We start from the raw sequence: 22,198 nt of genomic DNA on the forward strand, positions 1-22,198 counted from the left end.
CCTCAGCGTCCTGAAGGCGTTTAGGTCCTGGAGAGACGGCAGATTGCAGCCAATTACTTTCTCAGCAGAGCGGATGATACGCTGTAGCCTGCCGTTGTCCTTGGAAGTGGCAGCAGCGTATCAGGTGGTGATAGAGCAGGTGAAGATGGACTCAATAATGGCTGTATAGAGCGCCTCGGTTCTAGCGCTTAACCCTCATGTTGTCCTCAGGTCAAATTGACCTGTTTTCCTATATCAATGTTCTTTTTAACTACCCAATTGTAATTACCCAAAATTGATTGATTGATTCCACACAACGCTCTTTGGCAAGTACAAATTTCTACTTTCAGGAATTTTGGGGTGTCTTATTCAATTTTATACCATTTGGGGAGGGGGGGGGGAACTGAAGTGGTTTTGAAATAGTATTGAGAAAAAGTTGACATATTTCAGTCTGTGATTATCCATCAACATACTTTCCTTTAATTTTAGTCAAAATAATTCCTAATTACTGCTTTTCTAACTCAAACATTAGGTATAACTGTAAAACTAAAGTTAATAAGTTAGTGTTACGTAGTGTAAAAAAACATCGACTATGACAAACATTGAAAAAAAGCATCAAAAGTGTTGAAAAAAGGGACCAAAATGTAAAAAAGTTAAAAACATTGATTAAAAAGCATCAACAAGTGTTGATTTTCAGTTTTGCGGGGAAGACAACACAAGGGTTAATTGAAAAGACCCCCTGAATGTTACCATCTCCCATTTCTTTTCCTTCATCTTAAGCATTTGGTGTTCTGTCCGTTGACTTCAGAATCCCACTGAAAGCATTGCACAATCCTGTGGATTCAGATTGTTTTGAAGCATGGGTAAACTATCCCTTTGGTTAAGAGGACAAAGAAGGAGGTTAGATCATAGAGACATAAAGTCAAACTTTGAACTGATGGTGGGAAGTATGACAAATTATCCTCCCTCCATCTTCCTCATGAGCTGTGAGCACTGTGGTCTCCTTGGTTACATGGGTGGGGACAGGAAGCACAATGCATGTTATCTTCTCCAGTCACATTGACAGTCAGAGCCTTTCCTTCCTCCCTGTTCCTGTCTTTTTTCCCCTTCTGACAGCTGGACCTTTCCTGCCATTGTAGGAGCAGGCAGCTCTTTGTAGGGGTGGACACAGTTGAGATGTGTTTAATAGATGAATAGTGCTCAGCCCTTTTTTATATCATCTGAATGTTGGTCAACAGATTAAGCTCAGTTATTCCTAACATTTCAGTCACCATCTGAGGTAGGCCTGCACAATTAATTGTTATAAAATCGCGACCTTGATTCACCCTGTTCACAATTTAATTTTTAAATAACAGATTTTAAAAACAAAAGACTTTGGTTCTTATTTAATTTTACGAGCCGACTGCATTTCAAACACTACTAAGTGTTACTGTGAGTTTTAAACATAGACTGTATAAAATCGGTTTTAAAGTGCTCCCAAGCACTGCATTGCCTCTGTTTACAGGCTTGTGGTGATGAGCATTCTGATATAGGTGCCAAAAAATATCTGTTTGGTACTGCCAATTTGTTTTGTCATCGTCAAAAGAAATCATGGCAGAGAATCATGATATCAATTACAAGCAAAAGAATTGTGATTGACATTTTTTCCTGAATCGTGCAGGCCTAATTTGAGGCATTGTCTTTCCTTATATCCTAGCCAGTCTTTCTACTGACAGGAAATGGCAGTCTTCTTGGGGCCCATCAGGGCAGAAATACCCCCCCTCTTTAAGATTATTTGTTGGGCATTTTAGGCCTTTATTTCCACAGGACAGATGAAGACATGAAAGGGGAGAGAAGGAAGGGGAATGACATGCAGCAAAGGGACGCAGGTCAGAGTTGAACCCGCGGCCGCTGTGTCAAGGCGTAAACCTCTATATGTGTGCGCCTGCTTTACCAACTGAGCTAACCTGGCCACGAAACACCCCCTTTTAATGGGCCAGAGGACAGGGTTCTTGGGCAACAGCCAACACAAAATGGGACCAAGGACTGCTCTTCCAATCCACAGACATGCACCCCATCAGCATGCATCCTGACTCTTCATCCTGTTATTCTTCCCATTCCTTATCTCGTATTATCACATCTTGTTGAGCTCAGCATGCATCCTGTGCTTCATTTTACATAGCATCCCCTTCATTGTTGTGGGATGTGTGTCTGGAAGTGTGGATGCATCTTTGTGAAAGTGTACTCAGTGGATAAAACTGTTGTTTCTACACTGTGTGCACCATTATTAGGCAAGTGATTTTTTTTGACCTTATCATTTTCAGCCATATTATCCAATTCCTAGTTATATAAACTAAAATGCAAATTTGATTTAAGCGTTATCAGGTTATTCACATTTATTTAATAAGGGAGGAAATATTGAGGCGTCAGTCCACAATAGACCACAGGGTCGCAAGGAACGTGTGGAGAAAAAAGACACGCAGATTAGCCGCTATAGAATTAAGAAGAATTAAACGTAAAGTTACCAGGAACCCATTTACCTCCAATGCCACCATATTCCAGAAATGCAACCTAACTGGAGTGTCCAGAAGATGTTTTTCAGGGCTCAGAGACATGGCCCAGGTAAGAGGCTGAAACCTGACCACCACTTACCAAGACAAGACTCATAAGTTGAAACTTCAAGACTGGGTCAAGAAATATCTGAAGACATATTTTTTAAAGGTTTTATGGACCGATGAAATGAGAGTGACTCTTCATGGACCAGATGGATAGATCCATCAATCTGTCTGTGCCCATTAGAGATATATGGCTGGATCTCTAATGGGCACAGAGCTCCAGTTCAGGTCAGACACCGGCAAGGTGGGGTACTGGTATGGGTTGCTATTATTAAGGATGAGCTAGTTGGACCTTTTTGGGTTGAAGATGAAAAATCAACTCCCAAAACTACTGCTAGTTTTTAGAAGATACTTTTTTTTTTCAAGCAGTGGTACAGGAAAAAATTGTGTATCCTTCAAAAAGACAATTCTTTTTATGCAGGACGATGCTTCATCCCACGCATCCGCTTACTCAACTGCTAGCCAGTAAAGGCCTTAAAGATGACGGAATAATGACGTGGCCCCCTTCCTCATCTGACCTAAACCCCATTGAGAACTTGTGGGCCCTTCTTAAATGTGAGATTTACACTGAGGGACGTCAATACACCTCTTTGGACAACATTTGGGAGGCTTTGGTTGCTGCTGCTCTAAGAGTTGATCAGTAACCGATCAAGAAACTAATAGATTTCATGGATGGAAGGCTAATTATAGTTACTGAAAAGAAGGGTGGCTATATTGGTCACTGAATACTTCTTGAAATGTCAATAGTGTTTATTTGTTTATTTGTGTTTTTATTCTTACTCTAAGAAATTCAAATAAACAAGCGAGATGGGAACATTTTTGTTATTCATTTGGTTGCATGATAATTCTGCACACTTGTAGTTGCCTAATCCTTCTGCATACATATATAATCTCCTGAGGAAGCCAAAACTCACTTTTCCTTTGTTAAATATTCAGATTTGCGGTTTATTATCATTTCTGACTGACTGAGAGCAATTTGATAAAATACAACACAATAAATCCTCAGGAATACAACTTGCCTAATAATTTTGCACATAGTGTAAATGCCATTTGCTAGTAGTGTGTGGACTTTGACCAAAACACTGAAAGTAGACTTAAATGGGTTAAAGTAGAGTGTGAGATTTCTCAGGTCTCACTTTTGTTTGTCTGCCTGATTTTGCTGGCAGGTAAAGTCTGCGAAATGAGTTCCTTTCAAAGTGCAGAAGAACCAACAATCTGCTTGGCTGATTGAGTACATGTTTTTTTCATGCCATGAGTGTGTTTGTGTTGATACTAATTAATCCACCAGTTTTGTGCTCCTGTCATGACTAAGCATCCCTTTTGGTATGCATGGAACCACACAGATACATCCTCATGGAAGTAAAAGGTGGGATTCCTTGTGTATTGAAGCTTGGTTGAGGCAGGCCATCTCCTGTTTTCGACCAAGTATATCATTTGAAATTTGTGAAACCACTTTCAGCTCATGAGGCTTCTCTCTTAAAGCCAGCCTGTTAAATGACTATTGCTGTGACTTCCAATTTAACGCTACATATCACTCCCCATTTAGATGGCAAAAGCAGCAGTAAAATAGCCTATCTTTGCTTAGTATTTTAGAGGGGCCCTGAGTCGGCATTTGCGTGCATTAGGTTGGCTGTTTTAGCTAAGCCAGGGTATTGGGCTTCTTTAAAAGGTGAACTAAAAAGAGTAGAAGAATATATTTATATTTCCGCACAGAACTCTTGCTTCTGCCGTGCTCGATATAAATATGTTCACAATCGTTGAATAATTAGCAGTATTGTAAAACTATCCCAAGGAGGAACTTTTAGCTTTCTGTTAACTACCACACCAACAGTCCGTGGTGCCTCCTGCAAGGGAATTATATCTGTGTGAGTGTGTGTGTGAAAGAAAGAAAACAGTTTCTGTAGTTTTCCACCTTGCTCACTCGCCTTGGGGGGGCCTCCCTCAAGTTTAAGTGTCTGTGAGTGTACAATGCACTCACAAGTCTCACCCCAGGATCCCGTTGACAGTCCCCCCACGCAGAGAGTAATGAACGTTGGCCCCTTGCGGCAACCATTAAGAATAAGCCATTATGGTTCAGTATCGAGCCAGCCCTCCCTGCCAGTTTCACCTCACTCTATGGTAGACCCCACTAAGTGCACAAAACTGGCACTCTTATGGCTCATTGAGCTGCCAGCGTGCCCCCCACCAGCACACAGCCCCATAAAGCAGTTCCACGTAATCAAATGTGATGATCCCTTGTTCTAATTCCAGTCTGAGGTTTTAATAGCTCTGCAGATACTGTCTGAACCACGCATTTTGCTGTTAAGCTTGGGATGTTTTAACATGGTGATGTGAGTAAAGAGGATAAGATGGCTTTTTGCTACAACTTTTTTAGGAATCATTTAAATTGTTTACACTTGTAGTTTATCCAAATGTGAAAGACTGACTATGAAAATACTTTTTTGTAAAATAGTTGATAGCCTGTGCCTTTTTGGATTCCCGGTATTCTAAAATTGTTTTGCACTGCTTAAATCATGATTTTTAAAACTGCAAACATCATCTGATAAAAACACTAAAGGCATACGTTAAAGACAACAGCTGTGTTTGGATTCTTCAACTGTATTTGCTTGAAAAATGATCACATAGAGAGAAAGTTGGAAGAATGTTTCTTAAAACCAGACCACAGCCAGACCCTAAACTGGCAGCCTCTGACCTCATGGCTGCTGCAGCTCTAACGTGGAATTCAACCCAAGTTGGTAAGCTTGCTAGTTAACATAACGTCATTGTTAACCAGTTAGGTTTAATATTAACGGTAACGTCACAGATAGCAGCTAACAAGTCAGCAGCTGATGTTTGCAATTACAGTGATTGAGATGACAATAATGTTATGTTAACTATGAAGAATCAAAATTCTGCAACAGCTTAACTAATGCCCCTAACGTTAACCACCTACTTACTTACTCTTCTTCGTCCACTATGTGACATAAGGCTGCAAAGAGAGCTCTCCATCGCATTTCGTCCTTGGCAACAAGCTGCACCTCTTTCTGTGACATCTTGTCCCACAGCTCCTCCAACTTTTAGACACACCAACTGACCGCGTGATAAATAGCAAGAACAGCATTGTTGTTGCCAGCTTGGCCTTTGTTTGTGGTGTGAATGATTGACCTTTAGTCTAAAATCTTTACTCTTTATCTTTTCAGATGAATTTTAATAAAAAGGTTGATTGATCATCTAATACTTTTTATGATGATTTATTTATATTAAAGGTCCTTCTGAATGGTTTTAACTAATGAAAATGTTGAAAAACAAAGATTTTAAAATTGGGACTGTCCATGTTCATTCTGGGACGGCCTACATTGTTTTTCAGCATGGTTCCAGGATGATGGTGAAAAGTCTTCATTTTCTATTTCCTAGAAGCAGCCAGTTTTGGGACCAGGGCAAGATTTTCTTCTTGTGGTCTTGCCATTTTAAGACATTCTGTAACACTGTATTTTTAGGCCACTTGACAGTTGTTAAATGACTTTGCTTCACTGATGATTGTGATATCCTTATCAAGCCTTCATTAACGTGGCCTAGTTTTGAGCTGTGTTTTAACACAATTATTCCATTTGTTTATTGGTGCTGGAGTCAAGTGACAGTCACTCTACGGTATTTGTTTTGCAAGCACTATTTGCTGTTGTGCGAAGGTAAATACATTCCGCCAAATCTACGACATCCCAACTTTTTCAAATATAATTTCCAACACAGGTTAATATGGTGTTTTTGGGGGGAATTGAAAATACAATATATATATACGCTCTGCCTTTTCTTTGGCTCCTCTATCCTTGTCTGCACTGGCTGTTTGCTTTGTTTAGTCCCCAAACTAACGTGCTATGACATGCTCTTACAGCACACCGTCACCGTTGCTGCCAGCAGCCACAGAAAACCACATTGTACTTGGCACTTCTTCCCCTTCCTGCATGCAGTTACAGTGACAGCCCCTGAAAACATTGCATTTGCCACCAGTTATGATTAATGGCTTGGCTGATTGCTGTTCTTGGCCATCACCACACCTACACATTCTGCTTTTAGCATGAATATTCTTATTGGTTCAATCAGAATAGAAGAGGAGGTAAACTGTGTGCCCAACTTCTCAATGATTCTGACATACTTGGGCAGGGAAGAATGGGTTAAAATCCGGATTTGACAGACAATTGACTTCGGTTTTTCTGTCAATTTTTTGAGTAAAAGTAAAATTGAAGTATATAGAGAAACAAAATTTGAGTTAAAGTTGCTAAGTGTAGCTCTAAAATATATAGGGCTGATTGACATTGTGTTTTAGCATCGACATTGCAATGTACGCATGCCAGGGTGGCCGCGGGTCCTTAAAAAGTCTTAAATCACGTTTCCTTAAAAATAAGGCTAAAAAGCATATTGTCTAAATTGACGCGGTAGGTCTTAAATATGTTTGTGTCATGTCACGGCGAAAATGCAGGCAATCTGTTGTCGATATTTGTTCCGGTAGGCTTTGCGCTGCGTTGTCGCGGTAACATAAGCCCATTTGTAAAGGTCCTATCCCCTGACCAATCGGCTATCCTAAGCTTAACCACTCCAACCAATCAGCTGCTTCGTTGGGGGTGTTGGCGTGGCCGTAGCGTGAGATTTGTTATTTCGCGGGATTCGTAATTTTGCAGCATGAGGTGATACAGTAATTGTTGATAGCCGTCTAGAAACATGGGGAAATGCAGTTCAGTGAAGTGGCTTGAAAACAACGAGTATCCTTGTTAAGGTCGGTGCCTGAAAATGCTTATGAAGTGAACTGCGTTATGTGGCGGAAGATTTTCAAACTTGGGCCAATGGGGATCAGAGCGGTGGAATCGCACGTACAATGCAAAAAACACAGAGACTAGCCTACGTAAAGGCACGCCAGCACCCCGCCATCGCTAGTTTCTTCTCCACCGCTAGCAACCATGTCAACGCTACAACGCTAGATGTTATGCGGGAAATCTACAGCAACAACGCCAGCTAACCTACGAGCAGTTTGTGGCTCTACGCCAACACTCCGGGCTGAGGACCGTGACAAGACACAATTCATACAGGTCAAATGACGGGACTGAAGAAGTGTTCCAAGCAATGTTTCCAGATTCAAGGCTTGTACTGTCATTTACCTCTGGAAAAGACAAGACCAGATACGTGGCTAAAATTGGATTGGCGCCATATATAAAAAAAAGACCTCATCACAGAAGTCCAAAAATGCGGTGCGTTTGTAATTATGTTCGACGAGACATTGAACCAGAAAACCAAAAGCAAACAGCTGGACTTGTATGTGCGTGTATCGTTATAAATTGGTAAGGACACTCTGCTGGGAAGGCTTTCTCAAGTGCAAAGTCACTGTTTTGTTTATTATAGTATATTAATTATTTTCCAAGTATATTCACAAAAGCTCAGGAGTAGACATCAAAACTTGAACAAATATTGGTCACATGGAGACCTGAAAACACACCTATAGATACACACACACATTCCCACACCGCAAAACACTCATACACACTGCTGTCTACTCTCTCTCCATGATGAGTCCTCCACAAACTGCAACCCATCCATCTGAGAGTCTCTCTCTCTCTCTCTCTGTCTGTCTGTCTGTCTGTCTGTCTGTCTGTCTGTCTGTCTGTCTGTCTGTCTGTCTGTCTGTCTGTCTGTCTGTCTGTTAGGCACAAATCATATATGAGTCTTTGCATTTTAAAAGCAGCTGGAAATTGGCATTTAATTATTTGTTTTGTTCAAAAGGAAGTGTTTTTTTTTTAATATTCACTTGATGTTATTTCACTTGATGTTATAACCATTTGTTCAAGGGACCCAAATGTTCTGAAAATATTGTAATAATATAATTAGGACAGCAATTACATTTTTGTGTTATGCTTTAGATTACACATTAACTCAATGTTCTTAACTCAACAGATTATTGTTATTTTACCATACTGTTAATTTTGTGTTATTGGAAAGATTACTGTATATTTCCACTTTGTATTTATCGTAAATTGGTCTTAAATTTCATTTAGAATTGCGTATTAAAAAGTCTTAAAAAGTCTTAAATTTAACTTGTTAATACCTGTAGCCACCCTGGCATGCACAATAGTCACATTCCAGGACGATGTGATATTGACATAATCCTTTTTTGCTGCTTGATAGAAAAGTAAACTTCCACCCTTCTCCTTTTACATGATTATTACTTTCCGACCCTTCCCCTTTAAGACAGGTAGCCATGTGGGCAACGTGTGTTTGTGACGTTAGTCCGACGAGGATGTTATGGGAAGTGCGGCTCTCCGTGTGTAGAAAAGTACCGTAGGCAGCAGCTGCAGCTGACACAGTGATGGGCGTAGGTTTTTATGGGTAGTCAGTGAAGCTACAGCAGTCAGTGTTTTATGTTCGCTGCAAATACAAACTAAATCACCTGATTAATTCAACATAATCACAACGTCTCCCGGCTATTCCCCCCCCCCCCCAGAAAGCTGAAAATGGTCCCACGCCACACTTTGCCGTGATCTCTTCATGATTACATTTAAAATCAAAGCCGAAACTCGCAAGTAACTGAGTATTGCGTAAAATATTGCTGCTACACAGTGAAATTTATTTCATTGCTTCAAGACTCACGCTACACAACGCAACCTGCGTTTGTTTAATTGATAACAAATTAACGTGATCGACGAAATTCTTAATGGTCAATTATCGATCTTTGAATAATCATGCCCATCCTAGAAAAACTAGATTTTCTGTATGGTGATGTAAGTTAACTGTATTCTGTGTTTAAAGGTTGAATAGGTAACATTGCCATTAATGTTTGCAAAGATAGTGAAGCAAGGTAGAGGAGAGATGGAGCTTGTTTCCTGCTGTATTTGTTCAGCAGATTTTTCTCTAATGGAAGTTTCCCTCCTTCTGTTCGGAGTGTTATTTCTGTGGGTTCACTGTCTCAGGAGAGCCTTGCCTGCAAACACACAAAAGCTCATGTGAATGTTGGTGTTTTAATGTTACGTTGGGGGTTTGTTTTTATATGTATCATATGTACTTAAGTTTGTGTCAGGGCACACATATTGCTGTGCATTATGGTAGCTTCAGCTTATCAGTACGGCTCGGTATTGTTCAAAAAATGTCGATACCAATACTGTGACTTGGATACTGATTTCTGACACAATTGTTTTTTTTTTTCTTTTCACCTCCAACTACTAATTGTGTAATATAAAGTCTATCCCTGCATGCGTCTACGACATGTAGCGTTTGACAGACAATCACCTGCATTAGTATATCTTGGTAGAAGCATGATGCATGCTTATTGGCTCACAGACTCTGAGATGTGCTCTTTAGGTATTGAAATGTGGTATTGAATGAGGCATTTTTCTGTACTGCTTACAAGGAGGTACTTGACTGGGATGTAAACTTGCATGTATGTACATTCGCAAACCTATCACGTATATACTTTTTGCACCATAGTGTATAAAAGAATGCGTAAGCATTTTATTCTTGAATGTGACCAACCTTCTGTTTCCCATTTGGATGAAAGCATAGTTTGTGTCTTTGTTTGCCTTTTACCCATTAGATGAGTAAGCATGTGTGTCTGTGCACTGGAGACGTTTTCTTTAATTTAACAATTTCTTTACCTTGCTCTAGCGGCAGGAGAGAATCCAGAAACCTTATTAATATAGTTTATTTAGTGGCCCATCTACTTGAAGACCTGGCGCTGGAGCTTTTTACTCTGGCTGCCTTAGGAAAATCCCTGACGCAACGTTAATCGCTCCCTCCGGTTGCCAGCAATCCATGCTGTCATCTCTGTCTAGAGTAATTTAGACCCCTTAGCCTGTGTTAGCGCTTATAGCCACATCATGTCATGGTTCAGGAGCCACAATTTGACGATTTTAAGGTCATAAGATTCAATTTTCAACAACAAAAAAAAATTTAAAAACAGGGATGGCAATTCAATAGTAAGAGTCACTCAATGGCAGAACGGTACTTTGCAGCAACAGTTTGAGTTTTTTTTAGAGGCAAAGAATATACCGTTAATTTAACAAGTTGCCACACACTTCAGTGAAGCAGGAGGATTTTCTAGTTCTGATGTTTCTTTGTCATCTCCGACTCTGGCAGTGGCCATGCTGTCTTGACTAGTCAAGATGCAGGCTACCTGTTGGCTAACGTTACCCTGTTCCTTTAGCCGCAAGCTACCAGCCGGTGAGCTACGCCTGTCACTTTATCTGTTTTCTTCTGACGTGTGCAAGTAGATAGGGGTGGAGAGAGAAAAAAATATTTTTAAATTTAAAATCTAGATTGTGACTTACCTAGTTATATAAATTGTAAGACCATTGACACTGTTTCAATTAACTGTTAGGTTAATACTTGCAATACCCACGTGCCATTGGAAAAAGTTGTTGATTACTGCAATTACATATTTTTTTTTGAAAGTGATCCTTGGTTAGTTTAACTCCTATGTATGAGATGGGAGATTTGCCAAAGCAAATATGATGCCTCTGCAGTCTGAGTTATTAAAATCAAGTTTTTATCTTCCAAAGTAAATTTGTTACCTCCATCTGCTTTGCTCCAGAAACTAATTAAATTATGAAAATATTCTGATGTAAATAGCATTATCATGGGATGCTCCAGTACTACTAGTTTTTGCAACTGAGTATAGTCACATATCCACAGCACTAAACACTCCTATGCCATTCATTATTGCCCTTTCCCTCTCAATCTGTAAAAAGAGGCTGCTTGGATGTCATGGGGAGAAGGACTTGCACCCAAGTGTGTTTTAGATTACGGCAAGTAATAGACACACGTGGGTAATGCTGTCGTAAATACTCCTGCTTTTCTAGTATTGCTGTATTTATTGGGAAATTGAGTCACTAGCCACATAATTCCTTGAGTCAGGGTCTTAAAAACCAAAAAAGTCTCATACCAAACAGAGCATCATGTACTGAACATTTTGCAATAATATGTGCACTGCCACATTAATACTATCCATTACGTTAAATTTCAAATTTGTTAAATTTTAAACCAGGGCAAGTGAAGTACTAACTCTCTGGGTACCGGATGTTGTCATTAAAGTTCATTGATGCAAATTTGACCTAATCCAACTCTTTGTGTGTGTGTGTGTGTGTGTGTGTGTGTGTGTGTGTGTGTGTGTGTGTGTGTGTGTGTGTGTGTGTGTGTGTGTGTGTGTGTGTGTGTGTGTGTGTGTGTGTGTGTGTGTGTGTGTGTGTGTGTGTGTGTGTGTGTGTGTGTGTGTGTGTGTGTGTGTGTGTGTGTGTGTGTAATTATTTTTTTCCTTTAAACCAAAACCTGGTATTTTCCTTGTAAGAACTGAAATAACTGCTGTTCTTAAGTATGCTGATAGTACTGCATGCTCATTAACAGCACAGGAATAGTTTGTGCATGAACATCAAAGGATTTTGCAGTGTAGGCCTACTGTTAAATCAAAGATTAGGAAGGAAAAATAAGACAGAAGCATAAGGAAACTTTTTTCCTCCACATAAATGGGAGGGGTAGAGGGGAGGCAGCTGTGAGTAGATGATAAGACCCAGAAATGCATACGTTTTCATGGCTCAGTCACACCCACCAATGCACACTATATTTCTGCTCCCTGCTTTAAAAGAAACCTCTGTCTTGGCCTGTCAAACCCCTAAACTGTTGAAGTGGAGTGTCGTCTTGGATAAAGTCGTCTGTGCTGTGAATAAAGGGCAGGAATGCATTAAACGCCCTAATCCTTTCGTTTGCAACGGGTGCCCAGGCTTTGTGATTGCTAAAGTGCATAGCTTTAAAGTGAAAAGGCTTGTACCTCGCCTGAGTCTTGTTTCACTGTCAGCATCGGCACATTTAGGTGTATCTGTGATTGCTGTAGTCTTATTTTGACATGCCTACTTCAGTTCTTATGTCTATATTTACCCCTGCTTCCTTGTAATTTCTTTTCTTCTTCCCCTGTTTAAAACTTGATTTGAGACTGTACGCATCTGCAAATAGGAAAAGATGGAAATATTACAAACACTACAGATTTTTGTAATCCCCTTAAACAGGTTGGACAGTCTCTCTGCAGAGTTGAACATTTGATCATTTTGGTGATTAGACCAAAGAAGATTAATTGGTGTTAGACTCAATCTGTTTCAGGTGTAAGATATTATCAGCCTAATACCAGGCATCACAAGGCATCAAAAGCTGCTTTTCGCAGGCAAAGCTGATCACTCGGCCATTACGTTTCCTGTGCTGTCGCACGCACGTACGCGCACACACACACACACACACGTGCGGACACACACACGGACAGATGTGCTCTGCATGGTCAGAGGATGTTTTGCTGTGAGCTACAGGGAGAGGACAAAGCAGTTATGGAGCAGGTCTATTTTTGGGCTCTTATTGAACTTGTTCCCATTCTCTAGTGGAGCAGCTCTAGTTGAATGATCATCATTCAGCTAGAGCAGACACCTAATTTTGTCCTCATGGTGTCTGTGTGTCCGTGTGTCCGTCCTCCATAGGTTCATAGACGGTCAGACAGAAAGTGCTGTTTATGTGTGTGGTTTTGCTGAGTCAGGTTGTGTATGACTCACTAAGCTAGGAGACGGCTGAAGGGAAGTAAGAGGGGATCTGTTACTGCCCCTTAGATAGCTTTTAAATACATACATTTTGTCATCTACTGCCAAAGTTCAAGAAAAAAATCTCTTTTTTTGATAACCTACCCTTCTCTTGCTGATTGTCATCCTCTTTTTCTGTTTCAAGATGATGATCCTCAGTCTTCCTCACTTGTGTATTTCTTACAAAAGCCTTTTCTGCCTGGATGGACAGCTAGACAAATGATTTTGTCGGTTGTGCAAGGCAGGGGGTAATTTTTAGGTGAGCGCAGCGCTTCAGAAAAGACTTGCCACGTTGAAATTAGAGGTTGTCAAATGCCGCACGTCTCCACTGATGGCCTAGCACGGCGCCTTATGTTAATGTAGCATTTCAGCAACAGGAAATAGAATTAGAAGGAGGAGGGGTGCCGTTGAGGGTTGTTGGGTAGCATTGTCACATGTGTAATCTTCTTTAATTTTCTCTTGTTATCTGAAGGATAGTCGTTCTTGGTTGCATTGGAGTTTGCAGATAGCATACATTATATTTGAATTTGCTGTGAGCTATGTGCAAAGAAGATTTTCTAACCTACCGAACGTTAGCTCCTATTTACTCGTCATTGATGGCTCCTACACACATGCTTAGCCCACAAGTGGTCTGTTAAATAACTCCTCGGTGTTTATTAATAGCTTGAAGAGACGGACACAGCAAGTAAGGTACTAAGATTTATTATGATGAGGAGCATTTAATTTTTATAGAATGACTTTTAGTAGTGATCATCTTTTCTAGAAATACTAACCATGAGTAATCAGGCTGTGGATATATTTGCCTATCCATCGTGGAGTTATCCTAGGGGAAACTTTTGACCTTGGTTAAAATACTGTCTCTTTAACCACTAGGTCATCATATTTATGTTTTATGGACTGAAGGGAATTTTGGACACAATTTGTAGTTTATTGTCTATTATATTCCCATTACTCCCTATGTTATGCTATCCCGATCTTCCTGAAAGATTTGTCTCTGCCAATCCCCTCCACTCATACACAAAGCCCGGTTGAAGCCTGAAGCTGCTGGTGTCTGTAAGGACTGGCCGTCATCTGTCTTCTGGGCTAGATACCATGAAGAGGAATTCATCTTTAGGTACTACTGGGAGTATCTGTGTGGACCACAGAGTGCTTGGGTCATGTTATTTGGGAAGGAGTCTCTTTGGGCCAAGTCTCCTGGCTTGCTTGTACGGTTCCGATGTGTCCCTGAGGTGTCCACACAGCTGGAGGCCAGATGTTTGTGTGTATGCTTGTCAGTGTCCGTGAGCCCATCAATCACACATTTGTCAGTCTGTCATCGGTGGTATCCAGAGAAAACTTTTCACTTTTCGCAGCTCAACAAACTGATTCCATGGCTAAATCCATTTTTTCTCATGTGTTATTTTTACCTCTTTAATATGTAAAAGTGGACAATTATTCAAACTTAAAACAAAGACAAGAACTACGCTAAAACCTAAATATGCATGTTTGACCCACCTTCCAATTATGCTTCAGCGTGAAGTTGATACTAGAGGTCAGCTTTACTGGGAGCATCTATAGTTGAGTGTCAGGTTCCCCAGCTAGAGTTTAATATAGAGCTCCCAACTGTTCCAAAGTCTCATGCGAGATGGAAATAGTGCCGGCCGGAAAAACACCCGGCCCCGCTCCACCCGGCCCTGCTCCACCTCTTTGTTAAGGTTAACAAATGTCATTCCTCGAGGCCTTGCCAGCCCTAGCATTTTGTTTCAGCTGTTTAACAAAATAAACTTGTAGATGTCTCTTTTTGGATCACATTTCTCCTACCCTTCACTGCTAGTGTTTGTATAGATGGCAAACTTGGGAAGTTAGAAATTGTGACCAGTGTGTCCCCTATTAAGGGGTGTTAGAACTGCAAGCGTCAATCCCCATCCAACTGTGACCTACAGACACAGCACTGCCAGGATGAATGGATGCCTTTTCTCAGCCTGCATAGCACTTGTCTGCTGTGTGAATTTGTACGAGGTACGGAGGCAGTCAAAGTGGGGTGCGTGTGAATAAGAGGTGATCATGTATGTGTGTGAGAGAGCTGGAATGCAGCTCTGTGAGTGAGAGAAAGGCCCATTAGTTTTATCTAACATAGGGATCAGATCTGAAGGTATATATACCCGAGTGATTCTCTGCTTCTCTTCTCCGCACCTGCCCAGTCACTCGCACAGGCTGCTCTATTAGAGAACAGCCACAGGGGAGTACCGGGCAGAAAGAAAATGTGATGGTCTTCACCCCTAAATAATGCAGCGCTTAACTTTTGTCTCTGGCATATAGAATAAGTTGCACACAAACACACATTCACAGTTTTTTTTAGTCAGAGCAGAAAAATTGCTATATCCTGCAGGTATTAAGCATTCATGCTCAGCCATCATATATTGTACACTTACAGGCTATGATTATTTTTTGTGAAGTACTCCAAAAACAAACTTGTTTGTCAATGAGAGACAAACGATACTAAAGGCAATTTCTGTTGTTTTTCCTTTCGTTTTTACAATAGAGATGTATATGCAAGCTTTGCCCAGAGGTCAAAATCAATGTGACAGTTTTGATTGTACTTTTTTTGTTCTGTTGCTTACCACAATGTACATGTTTGTGTTTCAGAGATCAACAGAGTGCGTAAAGACATGTACAGCGACACAGTGAATGGCCTTGTAGACAGACACCCTCTGGAGCTGCCTGAGCCTCTCGGACCCATCGTCCACCTGCAGGAAAAACTGTTTGTGCCTGTCAAAGAGTACCCTGATGTAAGTAGCTGGTTTACACACCTCACACTACTGCAGCTGTATCACACTGCCAAAAATATTTGTATGTATATCTTCCTTTTTTCATTTATTTTATTTTATTTTATTTTTTACAAATCAATTAAGAGGGACATAACAGTGTATGGATGCACGATTCAGCAAATGTCACGTTTCAATATCAATTTTCGATTCAAAAACGATTCTCAATTAAATAAACGATGCAGAGAGTATGTAGTTACTTTTCCTATATGAAACCAAACAAAAAAAAAAGAATAGATTATTGGAATTCTATGAACTGATTTTGAATCAGTAAAGCTTGAATCAGTTCATAAATGTGAACCAATTTTTCTTTTTCCCTTCCCACACCCCTATAACATTGATCATATAGTAAGTGTAAAGGGTTTTCCTTCTTCAATTTGTCGTAAGGAAACGAGGTGTATTGTATCAACTGCTAAATCAGCAGCTGTAATAAATTTAAAAGAAATTGTATATCTGTGTGAACACACTAACACGTGCGCGCATGTAGTTGGTCACTTTCATTTGACTGATTGGTTAGTTGAACAGCAGTTGTTGGGCTCCTAGCATGCATACCAATGGACTGCCGTTAAAGCTATATAAGGTGGCAGGTCTCAGGAAAAGATTGCATGCCGGGGTGTTTATTGGCAGACTCAGTGGTAGATTAGTGCAGAGGAGAAGGGGATTGAGATAAATATTCAGTTGAAGGAGATGAAAATCTTTTGGACTTACCACTCACATTGGTTAGAGCTGTTGCATAGATGGCTATACCGGGATGGAAAAATATGCACATTTAAAAGCGCGCACACACAGCTGGGATAGTACACGATGGAGCTATCATGCTGGTTGTAGTGATGAGCAGGTTGGTGGCTGAAGGGAACAAGTCAATAAAAGCTTTCTAAAGAAAGACATACGTGTTTGTGTGTATGTTTCTACTATATGTAGAGCTAAGTTGTGTGTGTGTGTGTGTGTGTGTGTGTGTGTGCGTGTGCGTGTGTGCGCGCGTTCTAGACCACAGCCAGTCAGCCACCTTCCTGTCCTCGTGGTAATCTTGAGGAGCAAAGTTTCTCTTGGTAATCCCAGCAGCTTCCAGTGAGGAAATGAATGAATGGAGGGAGGTGACGAAGGATAAGAGACACAGTAGAGCAGGGCAAGGCTCAGCCAGGCGTGGATTGCATTTTCCCCCCGACAGAATTGATAAAGGGCACCAGGGGGAGAGCGCGTGTGCGTGTGCGTGTGTGTGTGTGTGTGTGTGTGTGGTGTGTGTGTGTGAAAATGTGGAGCAATGGTGCCACCTGTGGCTATAAAGACGCTCATGGAATGACTCTAACATACTCTGACTGACTTGACACACACAAACTAGTAAACCCCTGAATGACCCCTGTGTTTCCTTCACACAGTGTGCTATGCTGCTCTTCACAGAGCTGTAACTCTGTATTGTGTTTACGAGCTGCCAGGAAAGATACTAAATTAATTAGGCTTCCACCTGTTGGCCGAGATGACTCACCGATAACCTTAGTAGACACTAATTTATACACATACATGCACACAAGGATGTCCAAGTAAAGGCAAATACAAATCCATGGTGATGCAAAATGGCACATTTTTCACTCTAATTTGGTACACACATGCACACCCATTTCACCAAGTGTGGTCATTAAGTCTGCTGGAAAAGAGGATAATTCCAGATAGCCTGTGTTATGTAAGAATGTGATGAACCGGGGGAAATCAGCAGCAGGTCTAAATTCAGTTATTGTTTCAACTCTCCTGTTTGGAACTGTTCATGTGAAAAACTGTTATTACATCCACAATTTCTAAGCACATTTAAGAATAGTTATTAACCTTTTTTCATATCAAAAGCATTTGATTTCAACCAGTGTAACTTTTAATAGGTAATACAGGCAATCCTTTTGCCTACTTTTTTGTTTTCAATGCTGCGGTTACTGTCCTTTTCAATTTTAAGCTATTGGGGTAGGCAGAGAGGGAATGGAATCTGGGATATATCACCAACAGGCAATGACAGATAAAGTGTTAACGTGTGTTTAACTGACTTCCTGACTCTGTGGTTTGAGAAACAAACATCGACCACTAGAGTATCTCTATATTCACTTCATTGATGAGGAAGACAGTTATGATTATGGGATGACGTCACTGCCCAATGTGAGTCAAGTGCAGATTTGAGTTGCGCATCCTCAGATTTAAACGTTTACTGCATAACGTGTCATACCCGATGAGAGTCGAGTCAGACCGGCTCTGGTCGAGTGCAGATTTGAAAAAGTTTCAGCCATCTATGGTTGTTTGATTGCTAATGTTTGCTCAAAACGCAATTTTTTTTTTTTTTGCTAACAAAACTGTCCAGTGACGGCCTTTGTTCTGTTTGAATGCTAACTTGTAGCCAGCAGTGAACAAACTTCGTTAACTTGGTTCATTTTTACTGTATTGACATTACAGAAGTCTCTCATTAGCATCCAGTGGGCTACTTGTCGCAAACCTCACATCTGCACTTGTCGCGAAAGTGGCTCACACGTGACTCAAATCTGCACTCTACTCACATCGGGCAGTGACAGTGGTGTAAGAAGATGATATATGATGATTTGTGTATGAGAGGAAAGAACTAATGAAGGAAGGAAGACAAAAATGTCACTTTCAGTTTTAGCAGTGGGAGCAGGTTTGTCCATACAACAACCAATTTTTTTAGGAACTATATGGCACAGATCTACACTTACCGGACATTAACGCCGCCCCCGACTTGAGCGCCTAAATTTACCGGAACTCATTCATTTTCAATGGAAGCCAGCTTCTCTCAGCTGCAAGGAGCGGCAAATCTGTCGGCTTTGCGTTTTGGGCGTTTCGAGCGTGTGTCAATAAGAAAGTTTACATTTTTCAACTTAATGGTAAGACGAGGTTCAGCGGCAAGCAGTGGCTAACGCCAGCCGCCAATCCGAATATTAAAGTCCTTCGCGCTGGCAGATCCCGGAGAAACATTACCTAACCTACCAAAACATTCATTCTGAGGACAAGTGCATAATCACCGTTGCTGGGTTACCTATTGTTTATAATATAACGATGTTTGTACATAGGGACCAGTTAACGTTACCTGCCCGCCACATCGTCTCTAATGGTCCGCTCATAGTGAAGTCCTGCACGGGTCATTAGGTTTAGTCTGGCGGCTGCTCGCTCTGCCTGCACGCCGCTACGGCTCAGCAGCTAACGAGCGAGCTTACAGACCCCACTGCAACCAATTAACAATACAACTTCTGTCATTATAAACGTAATTTATAAAAGGTTTCAATTGGACGTCAGAGCGGGCAACGCGTCAAAACGCTTCCCCTTAGTATTTGACAAGCGTCCTTGGCGGGGCGGCCAGAGCTTTTTTGCTGCTCAAATCGGTGACGGTGTGTACATACGGGTAGTACGGACCCACTGCGGTGAAGTTTTTGGTGAAGCTGTTCATTTTATAGTAGAAACTGAACGTTTTGACAATGAACTACATTAACACAACAGTATGTGGAGTTTAACTGGATGGGCCCAGAAACCTCTGAATAGTTCTACTTGTTGTTATATTGCAATGTGAGCCGCAGACAAATTATCCTGCATTTAATCGGCAGGATCATTTAAAAGGCAAATGCTACTACATTTTTTGTACAGCCCTATTTCTGATGCTCTGGTTGCAAACATTTTGCCATGGTGGGCCACCACTACAAAATCAACATAGAGGAAACACAGTAAAAACATAACTCCCACTTACCTTTAGCCATCATACCCTTATGACGAGGTCCCACTTGCTGGATGTGGCTTTCTCTCTCACCTACGTGTCCCCTGCCCTGGTTTCACCAGTAGATAATTAGATTTTCCTAGGTGCAATGCAGCATGTCAATTCTGCCAAAATAACTTGCCTTGCCAGCACGCCTCTACTCTAATTCCCTTAAGTGTGTTCTCCTTCTGGCCTGTGTGTACTTGCCTGTGTGCCCCACATCTGTCTGTAAATGTGTTTGTTTGTCTCTATAATTCTGTCTGCCTGTGTGTCTACCCACTCCCTCACCGTTCTTCAAAGTCAGCCATTTCCTGACATCGTCAGTGGTGCAGAGCGCTGTGAAGCGTCACCGTGGTGACTGCATCTTGACTGACAGCTGAGTCGCAGGCTATCTGATAACTTCAACCTTCAATTAAATGCTATCTGTGGCTCTGCTTTTTTCCTGAGCACGCATGCACGCACGCACGCACGCACGAACACTGATAGGCAGCTGACTGACCGCTCAGCATGTCATTTCCATTAACCTTCAGGCATCTGGATGAATGTGTGTCATGTCTTTTAGTGCGTCTCTGTCTCTACTTATGCCCTGTTTATTTGTATATGCCAACTGTTAAATGTTAAAAGTTGTGGGCAAGTCACCGGGTAGTGCTTGGGAGTGAAAATACGCACATGCGTCTACAGACACCAACTTTGCTGTGCTGACTCTATGAAACGGTACCCTGAGTTAGACGTAAGCTCTTGAGCAACTGCTAAACAGAACTGTCTGAAGGATCACTTATAGAGATAGGTCTGTAAAAACCGCTGTGCAATACAGCTCTGCTGCTGGTGTTTGTGGCATTAGTGTTTGGGGAGGGGAGGGGGGTGTCGTGGTACTTTGGGTTGTAATTTGCCACTCTACTTCAATACATTTCAGAGGGAAATATTGTACTTTTTACTCCACTATGTTATTCTCACAGCATTAGTTACTAGATAATTTACAAATTGAGTTTATAAAATATATTTTATTATAAATGAGACTTCCCAACAAAATATAGGCCTACAATTACAGCTGAAATGATTAGTGGATTGACTGACAGAACTTGAGGATTTCTGCATTCTTCTGAGTACTTTAACTTTTAATACTGTACGTACATTTTTCTAATGATACTTACATGCTTCTACTTACGTAACATTTTCAATGCAGGACTATTGCAACAGAGTATTTTTGCAGTGTGGTATTAGTACTTTTTACTTTAAAAGATCTAAAAACTTATCCCACCACCGACTGCAAATGACTTGTCGGCTTAAAAAAAGCAAGGAGTAGTTGATCAATAATGGCTCTAATCACTCTGTTGTCAGAGATGGAGATTGGTTTATTTTGTATTGAAACTCGGAGGTCCTAAAAAGGCACCAACTTTGCCTTTGCTCCTCCATTTAAAGCTTGAAATTATGCCTATATGTGTGTGTGTGTTGTGTGTGTATATATATATAATATATTATATATATAATATATATGTGTGTGTGTATATATATCCCCACTACCGTTCAAAATTTGGGGTCACCCAAACAATTTTGTGTTTTCCTGAAAAGTCACACTTATTCACCACCATACGTTTGTGAATGAAATAAAATAGAGTCAAGACATTGACAAGTTTAGAAATAATGATTTGTTTAATTAGATTTTTTTTACATCAAACTTTGCTTTCGTCAAAGAACCTCCATTTGCAGCAATCACGCATTGCAACCTTTGGCTTCTACTGTTAATTTTTTGAGGTAATCTGGAGAAATTGCACCCCACGCTTCCAGAAGCAGCTCCCACAAGTTGGATTGATTGGATGGCACTTCTTGCGTACCATACGGTCAGCTGCTCCCACAACAGCTCAATGGGTTCAGATCTGGTGACTGCGCTGCCACTCCATTCCGATAGAATACCAGCTGCCTGCTTCTGCTCTAAATAGTTCTTGCACAATTTGGAGTTGTGTTTAGTCTTGTCCTGTTGTAGGATGAAATTGGCTCCAATCAAGCGCTGTCCACTGGGTATGGCATGGCGTTGCAAATGGAGTGATAGCCTTCCTTATCAGAATCCCTTTTACCCTGTTACAATCTCCCACCTTACCAGCACCAAGCAACCCCAGACCATCATATTACCTCCACCATGCTTAACAGATGGCGTCAGGCATTCTTCCAGCATCTTTTCATTTGTTCTGCATCTCACAAACGTTCTTCTTTGTGATCCAACACCTCAAACTGGATTCATCCGTCCACAACACTTTTTTCCAGTCTTCCTCTTTCCAATGTCTGTGTTCTTTTGCCCATCTTAATCTTTTCTTTTATTGGTCAGTCTCAGATATGGCTTTTTCTTTGCCACTCTGCCCTGAAGCCCAGAATCCCCGCAGCCGCCTCTTCACTGTAGATGTTGACACTGGTGTTTTGCGGGGTACTATTTAATGAAGATGCCAGTTGGGGACTTGTGGCGTCTGTGTCTCAAACTAGAGACCTAATGTACTTAACTTCTTGCTCAGTTGTGCAACGCGGCATCCCACTTCTTTT

General features: G+C 41.1%; 1 protein-coding gene across 4 annotated transcripts in view; it reads left to right on the forward strand.

Moving 5' to 3' along the window:
- The window catches only part of qkia (QKI, KH domain containing, RNA binding a), an 86,842-nt gene that overhangs the window by 17,098 nt on the left and 47,546 nt on the right, over positions 1-22,198 (forward strand). For all 4 annotated transcript variants that reach the window (XM_032501071.1, XM_032501073.1, XM_032501072.1 and 1 more), the window contains exon 2: positions 15,761-15,903. In XM_032501071.1, coding sequence (XP_032356962.1) covers positions 15,761-15,903 — 143 coding nt within the window. The remainder of the gene's footprint in view (positions 1-15,760; positions 15,904-22,198) is intronic.

Source organism: Etheostoma spectabile, chromosome 20, assembly GCF_008692095.1.
Source record: "Etheostoma spectabile isolate EspeVRDwgs_2016 chromosome 20, UIUC_Espe_1.0, whole genome shotgun sequence".
Taxonomy (NCBI): Eukaryota; Metazoa; Chordata; class Actinopteri; order Perciformes; family Percidae; genus Etheostoma; species Etheostoma spectabile.